The 24,626-nt window shown below is 47.3% G+C and overlaps 1 protein-coding gene across 6 annotated transcripts in view; it reads left to right on the top strand.

The window, feature by feature from the left end:
* KCNT1 (potassium sodium-activated channel subfamily T member 1) overlaps positions 1-24,626 on the top strand; it is a 586,129-nt gene that overhangs the window by 506,064 nt on the left and 55,439 nt on the right. For all 6 annotated transcript variants that reach the window (XM_077468093.1, XM_077468101.1, XM_077468120.1 and 3 more), the window contains 6 exons: positions 3,670-3,886; positions 14,904-15,009; positions 17,086-17,258; positions 18,921-18,992; positions 22,246-22,380; positions 24,186-24,297. In XM_077468093.1, coding sequence (XP_077324219.1) covers positions 3,670-3,886; positions 14,904-15,009; positions 17,086-17,258; positions 18,921-18,992; positions 22,246-22,380; positions 24,186-24,297 — 815 coding nt within the window. The remainder of the gene's footprint in view (positions 1-3,669; positions 3,887-14,903; positions 15,010-17,085; positions 17,259-18,920; positions 18,993-22,245; positions 22,381-24,185; positions 24,298-24,626) is intronic.

Below are 24,626 nucleotides of genomic sequence, written 5' to 3'. Positions count from 1 at the left end.
CATTAGATTTAGTGTTTGATGACGGATCTCCCCAGAAATCGCTATCGCTCAATTCTGCAAGTGATTCTAATTTATTATCTCTGTTTTCTAGTTGGTCTAAAATCACTTTTGACATAAAGGGACAGTTTTTGGTTGCTATGGACAATCTCCAAATTCCAGGCAGAAAAAAAACTGTATTTATAATATAAAATATATGAATTGGGGGGATTTGGGGTATTGGGGGGGTTAAGATTTGTGCCTGGGAGAGGGGATTTCAGGAGGGGAGCAGATTTTCACTGAGAGGAAGGGGCATTTATGCTTAGGGGGTGAAAATTAGTGCTCAGTCTTTATTTTTGTGGGGGAGGGATTTTTGATGACACATAATGCTCATACACCTTGGGGGTGGGGGGTGCAGTTTGGCATGTTTGCCCTGGGCTCTGGATGACCTTGTCCCGGCACTGGCTGATACCATTGAACGACTGAATATCATAAATTCCGTTCATGAAGAAAGAGTTCAGTTCATGAAAAGCCAAAGTAGATTGCTGGACTTGGGCGCTTTCGATGCAGAAAAGTTGGTATTTGGCACAAAGGATTACAGAGAGGGATGGTGTGAGGCTTATATAGAAAGTTATTATTGGGGTTGCAGGGAACTTTATTATAAAGGTTACAGTTATGCCGCGTACACACGGACTTTTCGACATCAAAGGTCCGACGGAACGATTCCGGCAGACCATTCGATCGTGTGTGGGCTGCAGCAGACTTTTGATTTGCAAAAATCCGTCAGACTTTAGAAATGGAACATGTTTCAAATTTTTCCGCCGGAACTCCGCCGGACCCAGTTCCTACCGAGAAATACGCTCGTGTGTATGCTAGTCCGACGGACAAAAACCGACACTAGGGCAGCTATTGGCTACTGGCTATGAACTTCCTTATTCTAGTCCGGTCGTACGTCATCACGTTCGAATCCGTCAGACTTTGGTGTGATTGTGTGTGGCCAAGTCCATTCATTTGGAAAGTCCTTCAGAACTCCGCCGAAAGTCCGTCGGACCTAGTCCCTCGAAAAATCCAGTCGTGTGTACGCGGCATTAGGGTTTACGTTAGACCTTATAGGAAGGGTTTGGGTTAGGGCTTGTATTCGTGTTACAGAGAGGAGTAGTGTTAGGGTTGTAGAGAAGGTTAAAGCGGTAGTAAACCCGCAATTTTTTTTTTTTTTAAACCTGCAAAGCAAAAGGCATAATGAGCTAGTATGCACCGCATAATGAGCTAGTATGCACCGCATACTAGCTCATTATGAATTACTTACCTTAGAACGAGGCCCCGACATCTGGCCCGATCCACGCCGAGGGAGCCGACATGCTCCCTCGGCGTCTCTTCCGGGTATCGCGGCTCCGGCGCTGTGAGTGGCCGGAGCCGCGATATCGTCACTCCCGCGCATGCGCGCGGGAGATTTCAGTCCGGCCTCACGAGCGCTGCCGGATTTTCACGGAGAGAACCCCCTTGTGCGCATGCGCCGCTGCAGTCAGCGGCGCATACCGAGGGGAATATCTCCTAAACCGTACAGGTTTAGGAGATATTTTTTTTACCTACAGGTAAGCCTTATTATAGGCTTTCCTGTAGGTAAAAGTTAAAATATTGACCATACAACCACTTTAATGTTAAGATTGGAGTGTGTTAAGTGTTAAGCCTCGTACACGCGATCGGATTTTCCAACGGGAAATGTGTGATGACAGGCTGTTGACAGAAAATCTGACCGCATGTACGCCGCATCGGACAATTGTCGGACTTTCCATGGACAAATGTTGGATGGCAGGTTTTAAAATTTTCCACGGACAAATGTCTGTTGTCAGATTTTCCGAACGTGTGTACACAAGTCCGTCGGACAAAAGTCCAAAGTACAAACACGCATGCTCAGAAGAAAGGGCGAACCAGAAGCGGTCGGTCTTGTAAATTAGAGTTCGTAATGGAGAATTAACATTCATGATGTGGCAAATGATGAAATCTGGAAATGCAGCGCACAATTCTCTTCTTCTTCAATGGGGTAATGATGAAGCTGCTTTGCTGGTGATACTGATGGAGTTATTGCAAACAAATTTTCAAAGGCTTTTTTTTTTTTTCTAGTGATATCAAGAATAATACTATTATGTTTTTTCTTTTTTTTTTTTTTTTTGTGCAAGTTACCACAATACCAATATTCCCTAGTTTTTAAGATCAAAGATACAACTATGTTGGTGTCCCTTGTCAGTTTTACATTGTATTTTTTTAAATGTAACTGCCGACTCCCAAACTGTCATTTGAAAAAAAAACACACAGCCAAGCAGTGGTGTAACTAGAACCTTCAGGGCCCCGATGCAAGAAACCATGAAGGGCCCCCCTGAACCCCAGTCAGGGCCCTTCCCTCCGAGTCCGGTGGTGGAACTCCAGGGCGTGGTCACAGGTATGACCTTTGTGAGCCCTGTAGTTCCACCACTGGTATCAGTAGTTTTTTTTTTATTATTTTTTATTTTTAGGTGCCCCATTGGGGGACTGTTCCTAGGCAGGATGGGGTTCCCGTCCCCAGAAGAGATGAGGTCCTTTTCTCCAGGGTGGATGAAGTTACTACCCCCAGGTGAGAAGGGGTCCCTGTCCCCAGGGGAGGTGGGGGTCCCTGTCCCCACGTGAGAAGGAATCCCTGTCCCCAGGGGGAGATGGAGGGGGTATGTATTGGTGTGTGGGGGATGGGGTCCTCTCACTCACCATGACCAAGCTGTAGGCCGTGCACTCATCCATGTTGGCCTGGGCTCCATCCAGTGTGCTGGACGGGCGATCAGCATATCTCCCAGAAAGACCTTTCATCATCTGTGTATGACGGGGGAGGAGGGGGGCTGGCAGACAAGCCTGCAGTGTCCTCCGGGGAGCCGTCTCTCATAGGGCTGCACTGCATCTGTGTGCTTAAAGTTTGTTTATCCGGGAGAAGTATGCAGTGCAGTGTGGGCCGGACTCAGTGGGGGTGGGACTCTGGCTGGGGAGAACAGACATCGGACTGAGCGGCAATGCATGGAGCAGGAGAGGGTTACTCTGAGGAGCTGGCCGAGGACACAGGTCATGCGGGGAATGCACAACTAAAGAGCAGCCAGTGCGATAGTCCAGCATGGAACTCTGCTAGTCACCCTCCAGCCACCCGTGTGCATGGTGCACTGGTACCCCTAGCTGCCTATGCTGCTGCCGGCCATATGTAGAGGGGGCTGCATGGGCCCCCTGCATCACAGGGCCCAGTTGCGGTCGCGATTGCTGCACCCCCTATAGTTACGCCCCTGCAGCCAGGTATTATTCTACACAATTTTTTTTATTTGTCCAACCGTGTGTATGCAACACCAGTTTCGGACAAAATCAGACGGATTTTGTTGTCGGAATGTCCGACCTGTGTGTACAAGGGCTAAAGCAACATGCATAGATGTGAATGGAGCCTTATATTTTCTCTTTCAGCAATAATGCCGATTTTACTATCAGATAAGCTGACAACTAAAAAGTGCAGCTTCCAATCTGTTTATGACATAATTATGAAAATTTTCGAAGACCATGCAAGCTTACAGTACATAAATAATTGAGCACGCAATGAGATTACAACATAATAGTTTCATGTTGACATTTTGAAATAAATTTTTGTCTATTTAATCAACATTACAATGTAACGTTTTTTTTTCTTTATTAAAGGCACAGTGGCGATGGATCTTCAGAACACAGACTGCCGTCCTGCAAACAGCAGCAAGCTGACATTGCCATCAGAAAATGGTTCCGGTACCAGAAGACCCAGCATTGCACCGGTTCTGGAAATTGCAGACAGCTCTACGGTATTACCTTGTGACATGCTTAGTGACCAATCGGAGGATGAGTTGACCCAGTCAGATGATGAGGGTCTCCCAGTTTTGGAGTAAGTTTGATGTGGTTGTTGCTGATGTGGCACATGGCTATCAATTCATAGAAACCAGGGGGGCGCTCAGGGCTGGACTGGGACAAAAATGTGGCCCTGGACTTCATCCAGACCGGCCCTGGGCACAACACATCAGGGTACGTTACATCAGGGCACAGCACATCAGGGTACAGAGCTCAGCACATCAGCGTACAGGGCACAACACATCATGGCACAGGACATCAGGGCATGGGGCACATCAGGTCACCGGGCACATCAGGGCATAGGATATCAGGGCACGGGGCATATCAGGTCATGGGGCTCATCAGGGCATAGGACATCAGGGCACATCATGGCATGGGGCACATCAGGGCACATGGCACATCAGGGCACGGGGCACATGTAACATCAGGGCATGGGGCACATCAGGGCTCGGGGCATATCAGGGCACATTATGGCACATTATAGGGCACATCAGGGCACATTATGGGGCACATTGGGGCACATAGCACATCAGGGCACATAGCACATCAGGGCACATTATGGGGCACGTAGCACATCAGGGCACATAGCACATCAGGGCACATAGCACATCAGGGCACGGGGCACATCAGGGCATGGGGCACATAGCACATCAGGGCTTGGGGCACTTTAGCGCACAGGGCATGGGGTACATAGCACATCAGGGCTTGGGGCACAGTAGCACACAGGGCATGGGGCACATAGCACATCAGGGCACGGGGCACATCAGGGGGCACATTATAGGGTACATCAGGGGATCTTACTAGCCAGCATGCAGAGTAGCGCAGGAAGCATCTGTCTGTAATAAGTTTTCTCTCATGTCACGCAGTGCTGTTCACTCCCCGGAGGCCCCTCTTCTCTTCTCGCCTACCCCAGATGACGTCACAAGCCAATGGGGATAGACGAGAAAAGAGGAGGGGACACCGGGGAGTGAACAGCGCTGCGTGACATGAGAGAAAACGTACTACAGACAGATGCTTCCTGCCCTACTCTGCATGCATCTCGATCTACCCGTCAGGCGCCAACTGATCGCAGATGCGGCTGAAACCGGCCCACACTGGCCATCGGCCCACCGGGAATCTCCCGGTAGCCCCGATGGCCAGTCCATCCCTGGGGGCGCTGCAAGGATTGTGACAGACTCAGGCCACTCTGGGCAACACAGAGGAGATAAAAAGTGGGCATTGCCTATCACACCCTACAATCAGAGTGGCCTCAAGGGGAATAGTTAAACTGAGCGAAAGCCTATTGTATATACTGATCCCACATGCTGTAGTACTTGTGCCAACAAAATTCTCTTAACCACTTCAGCCCCGGAAGAATTTACCCCCTTCCTGACCAGAGCACTTTTTGCGATTCGGCACTACGTCGCTTTAACTGACGATTGCGCGGCTGTGCGACGTGGCTCTCAAACAAAATTTCTTTTGGGGGTATTTGATCACCTCTGCGGGTTTTTTTTGTTTTTTTGCGATATAAACAAAAAAACTGCGACAATTTTGAAAAAACGCATCATTTTTAACATTTTGCTATAATAAATATCCCCCAAAAATATATTTAAAAAAAAACTATTTTTTTTCCTCAGTTTAGGCCGATACGTATTCTTCTACATATTTTTGGTAAAAAAAAAATTGCAATAAGCGATTATTGATTGGTTTGCGCAAAAGTTATAGCGTTTACAAAATAATTTTATGTGGGGAGGAGCCACGAGAGCCGCCAAGGGACCCCAGAAGACGAGGTTCGGGGGGGCCACTTTATGCAAAACGAGCTGCACAGTGGAGGTAAGTACGACATGTTTGTTATTTAAAAAATAAAAAAACCGAACCCTTACAAATGACTTTAAAGCGGGAGTCCGCCGTTTTTTTTTTTTTAAAAGCCAGCAACTACAAATACTGTAGCTGCTGACTTTTAAAATAAGGACACTTACCCGCCCAGCGCGCCCGTGATGTCGGCACCTGAAGCCGATCTCTCGATCGTCTCTCGGGTGCTGCCGCCGCCATCTTGGGTATGGGAATCAGGAAGTGGAGCCTTTCGGCTTCATTTCCCGGTTCCCTACTGCGCATGCGCGGGTCGCGCTGCGCAATAAGGATGGACCCCGCTGTCTCTGGGATCTGTGTGTTTCCCAGCAGGCAGCGGGGGACTTTCGGAAAGGGGCGTAATCTACGCCCCTTTCCGCAGAGAGCTATCCCGGAAGTGGGTGCAGATACCTGTACTGTACAGGTATCTGCACCCCCCTCCCCCCTGAAAGGTGCCAATTGTGGCGCCGGAGGGGGGGAGGATTCCAATGAGCGGAAGCTCCACTTTAGGGTGGACCTCCGCTTTAAGGTAAACATTACAATAACAAAGCAGAATATGTTACAATTTAAAATACACGATGAGTTGCCTGTAAGTAATGTTGTTACCCATAGGTCATGTTCCACTTTGCTCTGCACCGTGCTGGAAATGCAATCAGGAGATTTAAGTGTAAATTCTTTTCATGAGTGAAGTGATTGTCTCATCTTCTTAAGCCCGTCTCCGGTGAACTTATAAAATATTTCGCTGCACCACACAAAGGCCCTTGCAGAATGAAACAAGATTTGTTTTAAAAGACATTCCCGTTGAACTGCAATTCTGTCTTATTTCACAGTGACCATTTGTCATGTATATTTCATGTGAAATCGCATTTGCATGGTTGTGAGCATTCATGAATAATGTTTATTTTCAGGGAAAACATTAGCACCAAAGATGCACACTGCTACAATGTGTAGAACTGGCTGTTATGGTGTAACACTGCCCCCCTGTGGCTGGTTATCAAATTGTATGCAATGGGAATATGTCTCGGATGTAAGCTGCCCTACTTGGATTCTGTGATTGGACTGCATATGCTATGTTAAAAAAATAATAATCGCACAGTACCTGTTGTGTGCATTTAGTCCATTCAATACACAGGGGCTGCCTAATAGTGATGGCCGAACGGTTCGCCCGGCGGTCGTTTCGCGGCGAATTTCCGACTTTCGCCGTCCGCGGGTTCGAACGCCTTTTTCCGTCGTTCGCCCCGGCGGACTTACGTGTTTAATGTATACAAGAACTTTAACCTTTCGTGACACGTTTATCATGTGTTACAGGACAACCAATTGAGACATGACAGCTCATGGACACTTGGACATTCCCCCTAACCTATAAATACACCCGATCCGGTGGCCATTTTACATTCTTTCTTCTGTCACTGTAGGGAAAGGATCCTGTGTGGAGTAGGGACAGAGAAAACGCTAGCTATTTGGTACACAAAAGTTCTTTTCAGGACTGGTATAGGTGTTAGGTCAGCAGCCTGAGTTTCTTTTGTCAGTTTAGATAAAGGGACAGAGCGCTGTATGCTGCTATTTTAGGGACAGCTCAGCCAGATTAGTCTTTCTTCATCATCATCATCATCATCATCATTAGCTGTTACTATCAGGTCCACAAAAGAGCTGTTCCAGCTAATCGTTCCAGCCTACTCTTTTTTGCCAATTTGTATAGGGACAGGCAGGAAGCAGTGTGTCAGGCAGTGAGGATAATTTTAAAGACTTGCTGTTACTATTAGTTCCACAAAGGTTCTTTTCAGGACTGGTATCAGTGGTACGGTAATAGGCTTGTACACGTATAATATTCTTTCTTCCAAATATAGAAAGAATATTATACTTGACTGCTGCCCTTCTGCTGCAGTCTGCTAATCATTCACAACTCACTTGTTCCACAAAGCTCTTTATCAGGACTGGTAACTTGGTCTGTCTAGGGTGCTACGGTACATAGGCTTGGGTGCGGTACAGTCTGCTGTTCTGTAAGGACCGCTATCGGTCCACAATACATAGGGTTGCCGTGCACTACTGCTGACCGCTGCCCTATACTGCAGCAGTCCTTCATTGGTATAGGGACTGACGTACAGTCTGCTAATCACTAACACACAACCTGCTTGGTCCACAAAAGTTCTTATAAGGACTGGTAACTTGGTATAGGGTGCTACGGTACATAGGCCTGAGTGCGTTACAGTCTGCTGTTCTGTAAGGACCGCTATCGGTCCACAATACATAGGGTTGCCGTGCACTACTGCTGACCGCTGCCCTATACTGCAGCAGTCCTTCAGCGGTATAGGGACTGACGCACAGTCTGCTAAACACTAACACACAACCTGCTTGGTCCACAAAAGTTCTTATAAGGACTGGTAACTTGGTATAGGGTGCTACGGTACATAGGCTTGAGTGCGGTACAGTCTGCTGTTCTGTAAGGACCGCTATCGGTCCACAATAGATAGGGTTGACGTGCACCACTGCTGACCGCTGCCCTATACTGCAGCAGTCCTTCAGCGGTATAGGGACTGACGTACAGTCTGCTAAACACTAATACACAACCTGCTTGGTCCACAAAAGTTCTTATAAGGACTGGTAACTTGGTATAGGGTGCTACGGTACATAGGCTTGAGTGCGGTACAGTCTGCTGTTCTGTAAGGACCGCTATAGGTCCACAATAGATAGGGTTGACGTGCACCACTGCTGACCGCTCACCTATACTGCAGCAGTCCTTCAGCGGTATAGGGACTAAGAGTTTTGTCACAGGGTCATTTAAAAAATGACATGCAGAGGAAGAGGCAGGCCCTTCCGCAGGGGTGGTAGGGGTAGGGCAGGAGCAACAGGCTTGAGCCAAAGTGGGAAGTTGCAGAAGGTGCGTTCAATTACTTTAAAGGATGCACCAGACTAGGTTGAGTGGCTCGCTCAGCCTTACTCTTCTGCACCCTCCTCATCCTCTCGATCTGCACCCTCTTCTTCACTCTCTGCTATGTGCACCCCCAAAGACACTACCACCAACAACACGACCACCACCACCACCACCACATACCTTCCGCTTGAGTCACTGGAATTATTTTCCGATCCATATCAAGAGGACATTTCTGATGCGCAGCCACTCTTGGTATTGGATCAGGAAGAGGAGGTAGCAACAAGCGCTACTCAGCAGTCTGACGCCAGTACCCAGATCAGCCCAAGGAGGAGGTTGGTCCCCGGTGTTGCTGCCTACTCTACTTATAGCGGTGGGGAAGGTGACGTTGATGATGACGTGTCTAGTGATGTCACGTGGGTGCCCACAAGAGAGGAAGAGGAGGGGAGTTCAGAGGGAGATATGGACCAGCAGATAGGGAGGAGAAGCAGCAATGACTTACATTGCACAGCAGGGACAAAGCAGACTGCAAATGTATCAGGAGCGAGTCATCGACCATGTACGGTCACATCTGGCGCTCCCAGGACACCGGCACATGGCTCCGCAGTGTGGGCTTTTTTTAACGTGTCCGCTGCTGACAATAGCGTTGCCATCTGCAATCTTTGCAGTCAACGCGTTAGTCGCGGTAAGCCCAATACTCACCTAGGGACGACCGCCTTAAGAAGGCACATGAGCAGCCATCACCGAGCCCAGTGGGAGCAACGGAACACACAAAGCCACACTGCAGGCTCTCACCGTCCAGCCTCGTCTTCTACTTCTCCTTCTCCTCTCTCCTCACAATTGTCCTCCACTCCACCTTCCATCACGCCAAGCTCACATTTTTCTGCAAAAAGGCAGGCTTCCGTGGGCCTAATGTTTGAGCGTAAAAAAATGATGACGCCGGATAACCCTCTTGCCCAACGGTTGGCGGCTGGCTTGTCAGAACTCATAGCCCGCCAACTACTGCCATATAAACTGGTGGACTCGGAGGCCTTTCGCAAATTTGTGGCCATTGGAACACCACAATGGAAGGTCCCAGGAAGGAAGTATTTCTCAGAGAAGGGCATCCCAGAGCTATATGGCCATGTTCAGCGGCAAGTGAATGTATCTCTGGCACACAGTGTCGGTGCCAAGATACATCTGACCACAGACACGTGGTCTAGCAAACACGGGCAGGGAAGGTATATCAGTTTTACTGCCCACTGGGTGAACCTTCTGACGGCCGTCAAGCATGTAACCCGTGGCACCCGTGTAGATTTGGTTTTACCGCCACGGATTGCATGCAGGCCTGACTCTTCTTCTCCTCCTCCTACTCCATCCTCCTCCCTCTCCTCCTCAGCTGCCTCCTCCTTTTCCGCTGCTAGCGTCTCTTCCACTGCACCGCCCAAGCTCCCCAGAACCTATTCCACATGCCAGGTGAGACGTTGCCATGCCGTGCTGCGTCTGTTGTGCCTGGAAGCAAAGAGCCACACTGGCCCGGCACTCCTTTCAGCTTTGCGTTCACAGGCAGATGAGTGGCTAACACCGCTCAATTTGACAGTTGGTAAAGTGGTGTGTGACAACGGTGCCAATCTGCTTAGCGCATTGAAACAGGGCAAAATCACGCACGTGCCGTGCATGGCACACGTCTTAAACTTGGTCGTGCAGCGATTCCTTGTCAAATACCCTGGGGTCCAGGACATCTTGCGGCAGGCAAGGAAAATCTCGGCCCATTTCAGAAGATCTTACACGGCCATGGCTCGCCTTGCTGACATTCAGCGGCGACACCATCTGCCGGTCAGACGTCTTATTTGCGATTGCCCGACGCGATGGAACTCAACCTTCTATATGCTTGATAGGCTGCTCCAGCAGAAACGTGCAGTTAACGTCTACCTGTATGAACTCTGCGAAAGAAACGGTTCTGGGGAGCTGGGTTTTTTTTCACCGCGCCAGTGGCTGCTCATGCGCGACACATGCAGACTTCTGCGGCCATTTGAGGAGATCACCAAACTGGTCAGTCGCAGCCATGGCGCCATCAGTGACATGGTACCTTATGCCTTCTTTCTGGAGCGTGCATTGCGTCGTGTCATTGATCAGGCTGTGGAGGAGCAGGAGCGGGAAGATGAGGAAGTCGCAATGCTGGATGAATTCCCAGGGGGGGCTACTCTATCTGAGACAAGTCAACAACAGGAGTCTGATGAGGAGTCAGAGGAGGATGGTGCCGGGGCGGATGAGCAGGAGCAAGAAGAGCATGCTTTAAACCTTTCTGGGATCCCTGTTGTGCGAGGATGGGGAGAGGAGAATGAAGAGGACGACATTATCCTGGATGATGAGCAGGAGCCAGGCCACCACACCGCTTCCACTTTAGTGCAAATGGGGGCCTTCATGCTCCAGTGTTTTAATAGGGACCCCCGTATAAAAAGCATGAGGGTCAAGGACCAGTACTGGGTGGCAACGTACTTAGACCCCCGGTACAAACACAAAATGGCGGAAATGTTACCGCCGTCGCAGAGGGCTGTCAGAATGCAGCACTTCCAGGCCTTGCTTCGAGAAATGCTGCATTCTGCTTTTGCGTGCGCTGGCAGAGGAGCAATTCCCACTCCCAGAGAAGGATTTGCGGGTACCAATCCAACAGCGCCTGCAAGAAGAGGCCGGTTTGAAGATGTGTTGGTGACTTCGGATATGAGGTCATTCTTTCAGCCGACCCATCGACAGGTGTCATCCGGATCCAGCATCAGGGAACGCCTAGACCGTCAGGTGTCCGACTACATTGGGTTAACGGCCGATGTGGACGCTCTGAGGAGTGATGAACCCCTAGACTACTGGGTGGGCAGGCTTGACCTCTGGCCAGAGCTTGCCCAATTTGCAATCGAACTGTTGGCTTGCCCCTCATCCAGTGTCCTGTCCGAAAGGACGTTCAGCGCAGCAGGGGGGATTGTGACCGATAAGCGTACTCGCCTAGCTCACCACAGTGTTAACTACCTCACATTTCTAAAAATGAATGAGGCATGGATCTCGGAGGAATTCAACACATGTGATCAGTAGACCATGTATATGTCTATAAACAATTTTTGGAATCAAGCACACAGACCTTCTTAATTCATTTGGCTCACTTCCCTGACCCAAAAAAGCACACCGTACTATATGCCCCTACCCTCCTCTTTGAAGAGGTTGAGCGGTGTCATATTTCTACTGGGGCTGCTTATTATGAGGGGTTCCCACCATCCCTGTGCTGTGCTGACTTCCTCCTGGGTGTTCTTATTATGAGGGGCTCCCACCATCCCTGTGCTGTGCTGACTTCCTCCTGGGGGTTCTTATTATGAGGGGATCACACCATCCCTGTGCTGTGCTGACTTCCTCCTGGGGCTGCTTACGGTGCTGCTGTCAGCGCTGTATGTCACGGAGCTGCTGTCAGCGCTGTATGTCACGGAGCTGCTGTCAGCGCTGTATGTCACGGAGCTGCTGTCAGCGCTGTATGTCACGGAGCTGCTGTCAGCGCTGTATGTCACGGAGCTGCTGTCAGCGCTGTATGTCACGGAGCTGCTGTCAGCGCTGTATGTCACGGAGCTGCTGTCAGCGCTGTATGTCACGGAGCTGCTGTCAGCGCTGTATGTCACGGAGCTGCTGTCAGCGCTGTATGTCACGGAGCTGCTGTCAGCGCTGTATGTCACGGTGCTGCTGTCAGCGCTGTATGTCACGGAGCTGCTGTCAGCGCTGTATGTCACGGAGCTGCTGTCAGTGCTGTATGTCACGGAGCTGCTGTCAGCGCTGTATGTCACGGAGCTGCTGTCAGCGCTGTATGTCACGGAGCTGCTGTCAGCGCTGTATGTCACGGTGCTGCTGTCAGCGCTGTATGTCACGGAGCTGCTGTCAGCGCTGTATGTCACGGAGCTGCTGTCAGCGCTGTATGTCACGGAGCTGCTGTCAGCGCTGTATGTCACGGAGCTGCTGTCAGCGCTGTATGTCACGGAGCTGCTGTCAGCGCTGTATGTCACGGTGCTGATGTCAGTGCTCTGTATTACGGTGCTGCTGTCAGTGCTCTGTATCTCCTGCACCCTCTTGTTTGCCTACCCTGGTCCCTGACCTTCCCTCTCCTCCATTGCCTTCATTAGCTCCATAGTCCTGAATTGTCAGAACAATTTCCCAAATAAAAAAAAAATGCTTGTAGTTATCGATCCCAAATTCACCTCATACATGTATTATGCTATTGTCCAGGTGGTGGGACTACGTGCTACCCCCTAATAATTACCCCGTGGCCGCAAATTCGACCTAAAGGTTTGCGAAATTCGCCTCCCATTGAAGTCAATGGAGCCCGCGGCGAACGGTCGTTTTCGCGAACGTTTGTGTCCGTTCGCGTTTCGCGTTCGCGAAACGTCCCGTCGGAAGTTCGTCCATCACTACTGCCTAACTGCATTGAGGGGCGTCACAGCACACTATGTTATGGTGTGAATGGGTCCTCACTAGAAACAATCCATTGTATGGCTGTGTATATGTATGGTATAATTGGATTGCTCAAATGATATATTTGTTACTAGCATATCTTTTCAATAAAAATTGTGAAATATAAATTCTGTGTATTCCCATTACATCAGCTGAAATATTAAAGCAGGCTGTAGAGAAAAGAGGCTGTGGTCATTAAAGTGGAAGTAAACCTATTGATTTAACAATTTAAAAAAAAAAAAAAAAACAGTTACATTTCTGGCACGTGCTGGAAATATAACTGTCCCATTCATGGGCGTCCGCAGAACTTTTTTCAGGGAGGGGCATCATTTTAGGGTCGCCCATGCAGCGGCCCTTTTTGACAATGTCATTATCACATTGTCACAGTCAGAGACTGCAGACGTAGTAAAGTCCCTAGGATAAGTAATGGATAATGGGCAACAGACCCTCTTTCCTGACCCAGAGAAACTACAGCAGTGATCCCTCCGGCTGGACAATCGCACATTCTGGGTTCCCCGGGGGGTGACTCTGGTCAGTAGTGTAGCATTTCTGTACCCTAGTAGTGGCTCAGTCTTTCTCTCTCTGGTGGCGCTGGGCAATGTGGCTCTCTCTCTGGTGGCGCTGGGCGGTGTGGCTCTCTCTCTGGTGGCGCTGGGCAGTGTGGCTCTCTCTCTGGTGGCGCTGGGCAATGTGGCTCTCTCTCTGGTGGCGCTGGGCAATGTGGCTCTCTCTCTGGTGGCGCTGGGCAGTGTGGCTCTCTCTCTGGTGGCGCTGGGCAGTGTGGCTCTCTCTCTGGTGGCGCTGGGCAGTGTGGCTCTCTCTCTGGTGGCGCTGGGCAGTGTGGCTCTCTCTCTGGTGGCGCTGGGCAGTGTGGCTCTCTCTGGTGGCGCTGGGCAGTGTGGCTCACTCTCTGGTGGCGCTGGGCAGTGTGGCTCTCTCTCTGGTGGCGCTGGGCAATGTGGCTCTCTCTCTGGCTTCCGCCCAGCACACTCCTCGTTCTTTGTCCTGTAGCGCTCTCTCCCTCAGCTTTTTTCCAGGCTCCAGTCTCTCAATCTCTCTCTTGATCGAGCTGTAGCCTCCTCCCTGTGGAAAATGGGGCCGCCAATCTTTAGGACTACATCTCCCATGATGCTCTCCTCTCCTAGTGTCCTTTTATTGACCCTCAGTTATGGCCCATAGGGAAGGAATGGAGCGGGCAGGAAGCTGGACGGGGACCTGGTGAGAGCCGCCATCTCTTCTCCCTGACAGGAGGGGGGGGGGGGCAACCAGGGGAAACCTCTGACAGCAGCTGACAGCAGCTCGCCTTTCCCCTGTCATAGCGCCGCTGAGTTTTCTGCTGGACTGAGCAGAGAAAAGAGCCAAAGTCACACTACGGGCTTGACATCACCTTGATGGTGTCACCCCCACTGGTGGTTGGTACCCCGATAGAGACGCAACTGTGCAGAATTTAAGATCCGATCCCTGATTCCGGGGGGGGGGGCACTTGACCCCCCTTGCCCCTACCTGCGGACGCCCATGGTCCCATTGGTTGTGTCCTCAACCAAACTGTCAAACCATCCAGTGGCTGGTGCCATAAATGATCACATGTGCAGCATCATAGCAGTTGAAGATTAAACAGAGGCCAAGATGGCAGCTTCCTTGGCTGAAAATGATAGGTGGGTTTACTTCCACTTTAACACAAAACTCTGTCAGTAATCTCTTAATTCCTGCCTCTGATATTTTCATATTACATTTCATATTACACTTGGCTAACGCAGGTGCTCAGAGAGGAGGTGAAACTGACAGAAATATCTTCAGGATCAGAAAATAGGAGTCTCTGATGCCCTCTAGTGCCTGTTAAAGGGAAAGTCGTTAATAACGTCCTCCTACTGTTTTTTTTTTTTTTTTTTTACTGCTGCAGTTATGTGAAAGGATACCCACCAAATTCACCGTATATTGGGAGCTCGCCAACTCTTTGCCACCTTCTGCCATCAAAAGCTGCGTTTTGCTGCCTGCGATTGGACAAGGTATTGAATGTTCTATAACGTAATTGTGCATTGTGTTTTTTTTTTTTTTTTGTTTTTTTACTATGACCCAAGCCAGAGAGTGGTTGTAGTACAAATTACCTACTGATCGCAAAAGTATTTCTTCATTTATGTTGTCTCATTCACTTGCTCAACCTGTGGCCCTCCAGCTGTTGTAACATAGTTAGTAAGGTTGAATAAAGACACCAGTCCATCCAGTTCAACCTGAGTGAGTGTCTACAATTGTCCCTATCCCTGTACATCGCACACTCACATCGGTCCCTACCCTCAAGGAGCCCACAATCCAAGGTCCCCATTCATATACTAGGGCCAATTTTTTTGGACAGAAGCCAATTAACCTACCTGCATGTCTTTGGAGTTGTGAAACGACAAGTCCCATCATGCCTCTGCCTTTGGGGAGTCATGCTTGTACTTGTCAGCCTTGCAATGCCTCATGGGACTTGTAGTTTTGCAACAGCTGGTGGGCCACAGGATGAGCACCCATGTAACAGACAAAAATCTTTTTAACGTCTTTTTGTCATGTTTCAATGAATGAATTTGTAAGCCAGTGTTTTATTGGGGACAAATCTTTCCTGCATTGTGGGTGCCTTTTTACTATGGAAGAAAACAACTATGGTTGACGTTGATGGACTTTTTAGGCATAGACATAAAAGAAAATTATAAATTCAAACAAGTATTTTTCTAAAAACAACAAAACATCCATTATTGTATCTCATGATTACACTGTCTACTGCATCACAATTAAACAAATGATTCATACATTCCCATTTTGTTAGAGTGTATAATATAGGGATAAAATACAACAGAATCACAGAAGTCCTTTGCAGAAACAATGTATCATAGATGGTTCAGCTCGGAGGTGCTCTACATGTTACGCGTTCTATACAAATTATCACAATATTGTGGTTTTTGTGTTATTATTTTATATTGTAAAATGTTGTTTATTGTCAGAAACCATGAAACAGACTGAGACAGAAGTACAATCAAATCACACTTGTTTATTAATAAAACTAAAAAGGTAAATAGAAAAAAGCGTAGTCAAACATAGCCAGAGTCCAGTAGCCAGATCGGGTAGTCAGCCAGTCCAAAGTTAATTAACCAGATAGGGTAATCAGCCAGGCCTGAAGTCAGGGATCCAAGAAGAGCAACTGCAAGCAGGATAAGAAGAATGTCAGCAAGCCAGTCTTGAAACAAACAGCAGGAGATGGTTCCTTGTGATGTGACCAACGTGAAGGCAAAGGAAAGAGTGAGCTGGAAGGCTTTAAATAGGCAGGTCAGACTAGCATCATCAGGAACAGCTGGCAATTAGCCGACAGCTGAGCGGCCAGCCCAGAGGAGGAAGGGCTAAGCCAGCCCTGACATTTATTTAATATTTTTTATAAAAACGTCATAAGCTCCCGATGAAGCGTTTCATAGAACGCGTAACATGTAGAGCACCTCCGAGCTGAACCATCTATGATACACCATTTCTGCAAAGGACTTCTGTGATTCTATTGTATTTCATCCCTATATTATACACTCTAACAAAATGGGAATGTATGAATCATTTGTTTTATTGTGATGCAGTAGGCAGTGTAATAGTCATGCTCTGAGATACAATAATGGATGTTTTGTTGTTTTTAGAAATAAATACTGTTTGAATTTATCATTTTCTTTTATGTCTATGCCTAAAAAGTCCATCAACGTCAACAATAGTTGTTTTCTTCCATAGTAAATTTAAATATCGGGACGTGGCATGTCTATTATGGAGTGTACCCACAGCACCACTCTGTGGTTGATACACCTTTCTGCCTGCCTTTATCGTGGAAAAGACTCTTGATAAAAGTTTATAAAACTTTACGAAGTTGGAGGACTTTGTTGGAAGTTTCGGTTGACACTTTATGAGTACACAGGAGAGTTCTACATTCCCTGTGCTTGTCATATTGTTTCCTGATGAGTGAGCAGCACCCAGCTAGGCGAGAGATGTGTTTGTACCCCGGGGGGGGGTGGGGGGGGGAATGTGTTGACAGGTGTCTCCTGTATTCCTCAGTAAGTTGTGGTGTCTCCCTGCGCACACAGGGCTGCAAACATAACAGCTTTGAAGATGCTAAGGCCTACGGCTTCAAGAACAAACTGATTATCGTATCTGCAGAGACCGCGGGGAACGGGCTGTATAATTTCATCGTTCCCCTGAGGGCGTACTACAGATCGCGCAAAGAGCTTAATCCGATCGTCCTCCTCCTGGACAATCCGTACGTAATTCCTCTATTTTGTCTTAATTCTGAAGGGACAGGAGGCAGCAACACCCATTTTTTTTTTTTTTTTTATGTATCATTCTAAACTGTAACAGAATTTACATTTTATTAAATTTTTTATTTTCTCAGTTGTATTTATCTCATCCTGCTCCTTCTCAGTGCTTTAGTTTGATGCTTCTTTCTGACATTATCTACTTTTTAACATTGAGCTGGTTTGTATGTGTGTGTGTGTATATATATATATATATATATATATATATATATATATATACCGTATTTATCGGCGTATAACGCACACTTTTTCCCCTTAAAATCAGAGGAAAATCGTGGGTGTGTGTTATACGCCGATCTTCCGTGATTTCTGGGCTTTGGGCGGCTTTTAGCCGCCTTCAGCCCTTCTCGTGGCTTTCGGCCCTTCTCGCGGCTTACGGCCGCCTTCAGCCTTTCTCTTCGGCTTTCGGCCGCCTCCAGCCCTGCTCGGCGGGCAAAAACCACCGAGAGGGGCCGAGAGCGGCCGAAAGCCGCCGAGTACGGCCGAAGGCGGCCAAAAGCCACCGAGTACGGCCGAAGGCAGCCCAGAACTACCGGGCGCTGCCAAGATACACAGGACATCTCAGTTCAACCTGAGTGAGTGTCTACAATTGTCCCTATCCCTGTACATTGCACACTCACATCAGTCCCTACCCTCAAGGAGCCCACAATCCAAGGTCCCCATTCATATACTGGGGCCAATTTTGGACAGAAGCCAATTAACCTACCTGCATGTCTTTGGAGTGTGGGAGGAACCCGGAGTACCCGGAGGAAACCCACGCAGGCACAGGGAGAACATGCAAACTCCAGGCAGCTAGTGTCGTGGTTGGCATGTGAAGTAACATAAGCATATCGCTTATGCTGATTTCCAAGAATTTTAACTGTAGGTGTGCCATTTTTTTTCTTTCTTTTATTAAATGATTACTGTTATTCTAATGAGGATCCCTTGCTCCTGTTTTCTTGTTGTTCAAACAAAATCAAAGATGACTGTGAATGAATAAGTCAATTTCCATGATATATTATACTTTTATTTTTTTTTTTAAATATGTGTGTTTGTATCAGAACAATGCAACACCCTCTCTGTTGCCTACTGAGGATGCCAGGGAGTCTTCTTGTGTGGATGGGTTTAAGACCCCTTTCACACCACACCGCCCATAGCGTGGGCGGTAAAACGCCGCTATTTTTAGCGGCGTTTTACCGCCGGACTTGCGAAAGGGTTAAAACCGCCGGCAATATGCCGCAATAGCAGCGTTTTGCCGGCGGAATTACAGCGCTGCCCCGTTGATTTCAATGGGGAGCAGCTGTGGAGGAGCGGTAAACACACCGCTCCTCCACCGCTCCAAAGAAGCTGCTGGCAGGACTTTTCCCTGACGTCCTGCCAGCGCACCGCTGTAGTGTAGAAAGACCTCGGGGCTTTCACACTACATATAATGGTGCAGCTTCTTTAGGGCGGATTGCAGGCGCTATTTCTAACGCTATAGCGCCTGCAAAACGCCCTGGTGTGAAAGGGGTCTTAAGCCTTTCATCAGTGCCCTGGCATCCTGGCAGGGAGGCCAACCACATGAGAACAGCATTTTTGTGAACAGGTCAAATGCCCACTTTAATTTCTATTATGTTGTCTTTATACAGGCCAGACAATCACTTCCTAGAAGCAATTTCCTGTTTCCCGATGGTCTACTACATGGTCGGCACCATAGATAAGTAGGTTTGTTTATCAGTGTACTATAAATCATACCATTGAACATCTGTCTATCTTCATTGACCATATTCTTTATTCAGTGTTTACATCTTTAACTTTATCTTTCTTTGTATGGAAAATGGCGTTAAAACATCCTAGATTGTGGATCCTAAGATCCGGTTCACACTGCGGGCGATGCGAGGCGACACGACTTGCCTCGCCTCGATCTGACAAGTCGCCCCCGTTCTGTACAATGGAACCGTTCTGAGAGGAGCGACTCGAGTCGCTCCGACTCAGAAAAAAGGTTCCTGTACTACTTTCGGGCGACCTCGGGGCGACTTGCATTGACTTCTATACAGAAGTCATCTGCAAGTTGCCGCTGAGGTCGCGGCAGGTCGCGGCGAGGCAAGCCGGTGTCGCCTCGCATCGCCTGCAGTGTGAACCGGCCCTAAGTAAAAATAAATGCAAAAACTAACGACAAACCATTTTTACATTTTGGATAGAGTGCAAAAAAATTTGTGAGGTGTTTATTCATTTTTTTTTTTTTTTTACTTCCTATCCATGTGCCACATATTTATAAGAAATGAGGGGAGTCGTTGTCCCAAGACAGGAAAGCACAGACAGCAACCAAAATATTGTCAGTAGTTCTAACCCACCTCTACTGAAAATGTAGTTTTGTTTTTGCCTGTGTCCCATTGTAGAGACTCCCCAGGACACTTCCTGTCCTAGAAGAAAGTGAGAGGAACTTTTCCGCCAAAGGGACACAGATGGTGATAAGCCAAGCACAAATAAAAGATTTTGACTAGAGTTGGGCCTTCAAAACATACCCAGTGCAGAGTAACAATAAGGCATTAGGAGGTAATACCGATGACTCTTAGCCCTTGTACACATGGTCAGACATTCCAACGGAAAATGTCCGATCGGACCGCGTTATCGTATAATCCGACTGTGTGTGGGCTCCATCTGACTGTTTCCGTCGGAATATCCGACGAACAAAGTTTTGGAGCTGGGCTATAAAACTTTCCGACAACATGATCCGATCGGACTTTGTCCGATTGTGTGTAGAGAATTCCTATCGGACAAAGTGCCACGCATGCTCAGATCAAATTCCTAGACAGGGCCGTCTTTAATATTGATTGGACCCTGGGCAAACGTTTCTTGGGGCCCCCCTCCCCATGCAGTTTCGCTGTCCACCTGCTCTGAGACATACAATAAATAGCAGCTAGACTCAAAATCAGTTTACTGAATCAGATCAGGCAGGTTGGTTGCCAGAGGTTTCAGTGTATCATTACCGCTCACTGACTGGTTGTTAGAGGTTACAGAACACATAACAGCTCACTGGTTAGTTGCTAGAGGTTACAGCACATGATTTCTGCTTGTTGATTGGTTGCTAGAGATTACTGTGGATATGACCTCAGGGGGGCATGATATACATATCAATGCCACTGGCTGCCTCTATTTACATATGAATGCCGGTAATTTACATGTAAACACAGGGTCTGCAGGTGAGTCATCTGGGACACAGCACAGGACTAAAACCTCAAGGGGCGAGGGAATTTAAACCAGGATAGTTGGCAAGTATGAAGCAGCTGCTTTGGGCCCCACAACAATGACAGGGCCCATGGCAGCTGCCCCTTTTGCCCTGCCTTAAAAACGGCCCTGTTCCTAGACCAAAGCTATTGGCTACTAGCCTGAACGTAGTCCCGTCATAACGAAATAACGTCATCACGTTCTGAACTATTGGATTTGCCGACAACTTTGTCCGACTGTGTGAATGCAACACCAGTTTCGGACAAAATCCGTTGGACAAAATCCGACGGATTTTGTTGTCGGAATGTCGGACAGTGTTTACAGGGGCTAAGATCTCTTTCACACTGAGGTGGTTTTCAGGCGCTCTAGTGCCTGAAAACCGCCTCACATTCATTGCAGTGCGTCTTTCCACACTGGGGGGCAGTGCGCTTGTGGGACATTCCAATAAGTCCTGCAAGCAGCATCTTTGGTGTGGGTTGTATTTTATATAAATACCGCCTCATTCCATCAGGATGCTATCACAGCCTGAAGAAGGAGCATGCATGCTCCAATTGCGCGCCTGCCGGCCCTGTGCCCTACATCCAGTGACGTCACAGCCGATGGGGAGAGGACTGCCAGCTTGACTCCCAGCCTTGAAAACCCCCTACAGCCAGCGAGACAGCAGCAGCACCCCACACCATCGGCCATCTGGATCGGGGACTACACAGCGAGCCTCCCCTTGTGACTAGCCATTTTAACCCTTACCCTGTGAGTTAATTCTTATTTTAATTTTTTATCTTAATAAATTCCTCATTAATCATTTTAATATACTGCACTCAGATGAGCGCCGCTGTTCTCCACATCACATTATTACACAACCTCCAGTGCAGTTCCAATGAAGTCAAAGGCCACTTTTCCTCTTTAGCATACCTGAGCTGATCAGCTTCCATGATGCAACTTTTCCTTCTTTTCTACTGCGTAAGCTGCTATATTTTCTGCTAGATTTGAAGGGTGCGGCGAAGAGAGTGGGCATTGCTGCCCACACACCACACACATGCATCCATGAGCTTTTATGTACTAAGAGAGTGCTTGCTGCAGGCTCCCAGTATAGTGGGCGAGCTGTCAAAATCAGCTCTCTGTTCATATTAATGATCGGGAGTCCACAGGACAGCCAATCACAGTGGTCACATGATCGGCCAGTGCTTCCTGCCCCCTGCGTGTACAGACCCTATTAAAAGGAAACCAGGGCTAGAAGGGGTTAAATATTTGCATACCTATCGTAGGAAATAATGTAACGGTGATTCTTTATTAAATCTCTATTTAACTCAGCGAAGTTAGAAACTTCTTGTTTAAAAACTTTCTAAGTGTGCATGGGGGTTTTCCTTAAAGGGGATATATAGCCTTTTAAGTGGTTTATTGGACATGCATGTGAAAGAAAACTACTAGATGTAAATAATTATTTTATGTAGGCCAATGATTTAAAGACTTTGTTTATGTATAGTTTGTAATTCTGTATGTGTAGAGAGGCAGCCAGATGTACTACGGTACTTCCTTGTGGCTGATATTGCAACAACTGTTAGCAGACTGACAGAGTCATTGTACTGAGCTGTAGATTTCTCCCTCTAGTGGCTAATCTAATAAATTAAATTTAGCAAGAAAAATATGGAAGCATGTGAAAATGTGAAAGCCGCTTAAAAATTACAAAACTGCAGACATTGCAAAAATAATACAAAACTCCAAGTGTAATGAACTTTCTGTCTTTCTCAGTCTGGATAATTTGCTGCAGTGTGGAATCATCTACGCAGACAATTTGGTGGTGGTTGACAAGGAGAGCACCATGAGTGCAGAGGAGGATTACATGGCAGATGCCAAGACGATCGTGAACGTGCAGACTATGTTCAGGTGAGATAAGGTGGATGCTCTCTTTCCCAGCTACTATATCAGTTATCAAGGGTCTCAAACTGGCGGCTCTCCAGCTGTTGTGAAACTACAAGTCCCATGAGGCATTGCAAGGCTGACCATTACAAGCATGACTCCCACAGGCAGAGGCATGATGGGACTTGTAGTCCTGCAACAGCTGGAGGGCCACCAGTTTGAGACCCCTGATTTAGATGCTCTTCATACAGCACTTGTGCACAGCCTGCCCTTTCTGATAATTACGAAATGCGTAGAGCCTTCAACTGCCGTTTTGTCTATATAATTTTCAACAAAGCATGAATGTTCCTTCTTGACCTTTTTGTCTCTCTATTTTTTATTTTCTCCTTAAATGACGCCTCATTGTGTCATGTATCTACATATAATTTGTGTTTATTAAATATTCAGCTCTTCATGTGTTTACTACTAAGTCCTTGTTGGAATGTATAATCTGATGAAATAGAAAAAAACTAATATATGGCAATATGTGCAATAACATAACGTAAATATACGATTACTTGTATTTATTAAAGGGATTGTAAAGTGAATTTTTAATTTTTTTTCAAAATAACAAACATGTTATACTTACCTCCACTGTGCAGCTCGTTTTGCACAGAGTGGCCCCGAACCTGCTCTTCTGGGGTCCCTCAGCGGCTGTCTCTGCTTCCTCCCACAGGTGCTTCTCACGTTCATGCGAGCTCCCTCGCATGGTGAGAAGCACCTACAGGGGCGCGCTCCCGTGAAACAGCCGGCGGCTATAGCCGCTCGCTGTATCACACGGCCCCGCCCCCGGCACTCCGCATCAGTGGATGTGATTGACAGCAACGCGAGCCAATGGCTGCGCTGCTTTCCATCCATCCACTCCAGCCAATCAGCGGCCAGGCTGAACGGTAGAAAGGATGTCGGTAAACGAGCGCAGGACTTTCGAGGGGTGAGGTAAGTAAAACAGGGGGGGGGGGCTGGGGGCGTCGGCACTGTCAGATGTTTTTTCACCTTAATGCATAGAATGCATTAAGGTGAAGTAAGTATAACATAAGTATAACATGTTTGTTATTTTGAAAAAAAATAAAAAATTCACTTTACAATCCCTTTAATAAATACAAGTAATCGTATATTTACATGTTATTGCACATATTGCCATATATTAGTATTTTCTATTTCATCAGATTATACATTCCAACAAGGACTTAGTAGTAAACACATGAAGAGCTGAATATTTAATAAACACAAATTATATGTAGATACATGACACAATGAGGCGTCATTTAAAGAGGAAATAAAAAATAGAGAGACAAAAGGTCAAGAAGGAACATTCATGCTTCGTTGAAAATTATATAGACAAAATGGCAGTTGAAGGCTCTACGCATTTCGTAATTATCAGAAAGGGCAGGCTGTGCACAAGTGCTGTATGAAGAGCATCTAAATCAGGGGTCTCAAACTGGCGGCCCTCCAGCTGTTGCAGGACTACAAGTCCCATCATGCCTCTGCCTGTGGGAGTCATGCTTGTAATGGTCAGCCTTGCAATGCCTCATGGGACTTGTAGTTTCACATAGAATGCATTAAGGTGAAAAAATATTTACCTTTACAACCCCTTTAAAACATGTTGTTTACCAAATTTTATGCTTCTGCTGCCGTGTGCCTCATATAAAGTCCCGCCTGATGCTCCTTTCTCCTTTATATGTAGTGTTGCATTTGTGGCCAGCTTTAGGATTATTGAATGTTCACAGCAATGGTGACATACAAAGTACAGAAAGTCATGTGGCTTTTCTTGTTTTTTTTTGTTTTTTTTTCAGGCTGTTTCCAAGTCTCAGCATCACCACTGAACTAACACATCCGTCAAACATGCGCTTTATGCAATTCCGGGCAAAAGACTGCTATTCTCTTGCGCTTTCCAAGTTGGAAAAAGTAACTATGTCTACTACTTCTATCACTGACTTTAAATTAAAGGCAGATTTAAATACCTCTGCATTCCTCAATACACAAAATATAATTGGATTGATCCAGGGAATATCCGATTGCCTTCAAGGGATCAGGAAGGATCTTTTATTCTTGAACCATGCTTTATAGAGTTTTTGTTTTAGTTTATTTTTTATTTTTTTGCCTTTCTCAGGCTTAACTGTGGGTATAGGATAGGGAGGTTTTCTATTTTTGTTTGTTTTATTGGTTGAACTGAATGGACTTGTGTCTTTTTTTTCAACCTGACTAAAGCTGGCCATAGATAGAATTTTTCGAAT

This window comes from Lithobates pipiens, unplaced genomic scaffold, assembly GCF_037356315.1.
Source record: "Lithobates pipiens isolate NorthernLeopardFrog02 unplaced genomic scaffold, aLitPip1_a1.2 Scaffold_11, whole genome shotgun sequence".
In the NCBI taxonomy this organism is placed as follows: Eukaryota; Metazoa; Chordata; class Amphibia; order Anura; family Ranidae; genus Lithobates; species Lithobates pipiens.
This window is presented reverse-complemented; position numbering and strand designations above follow the sequence as displayed.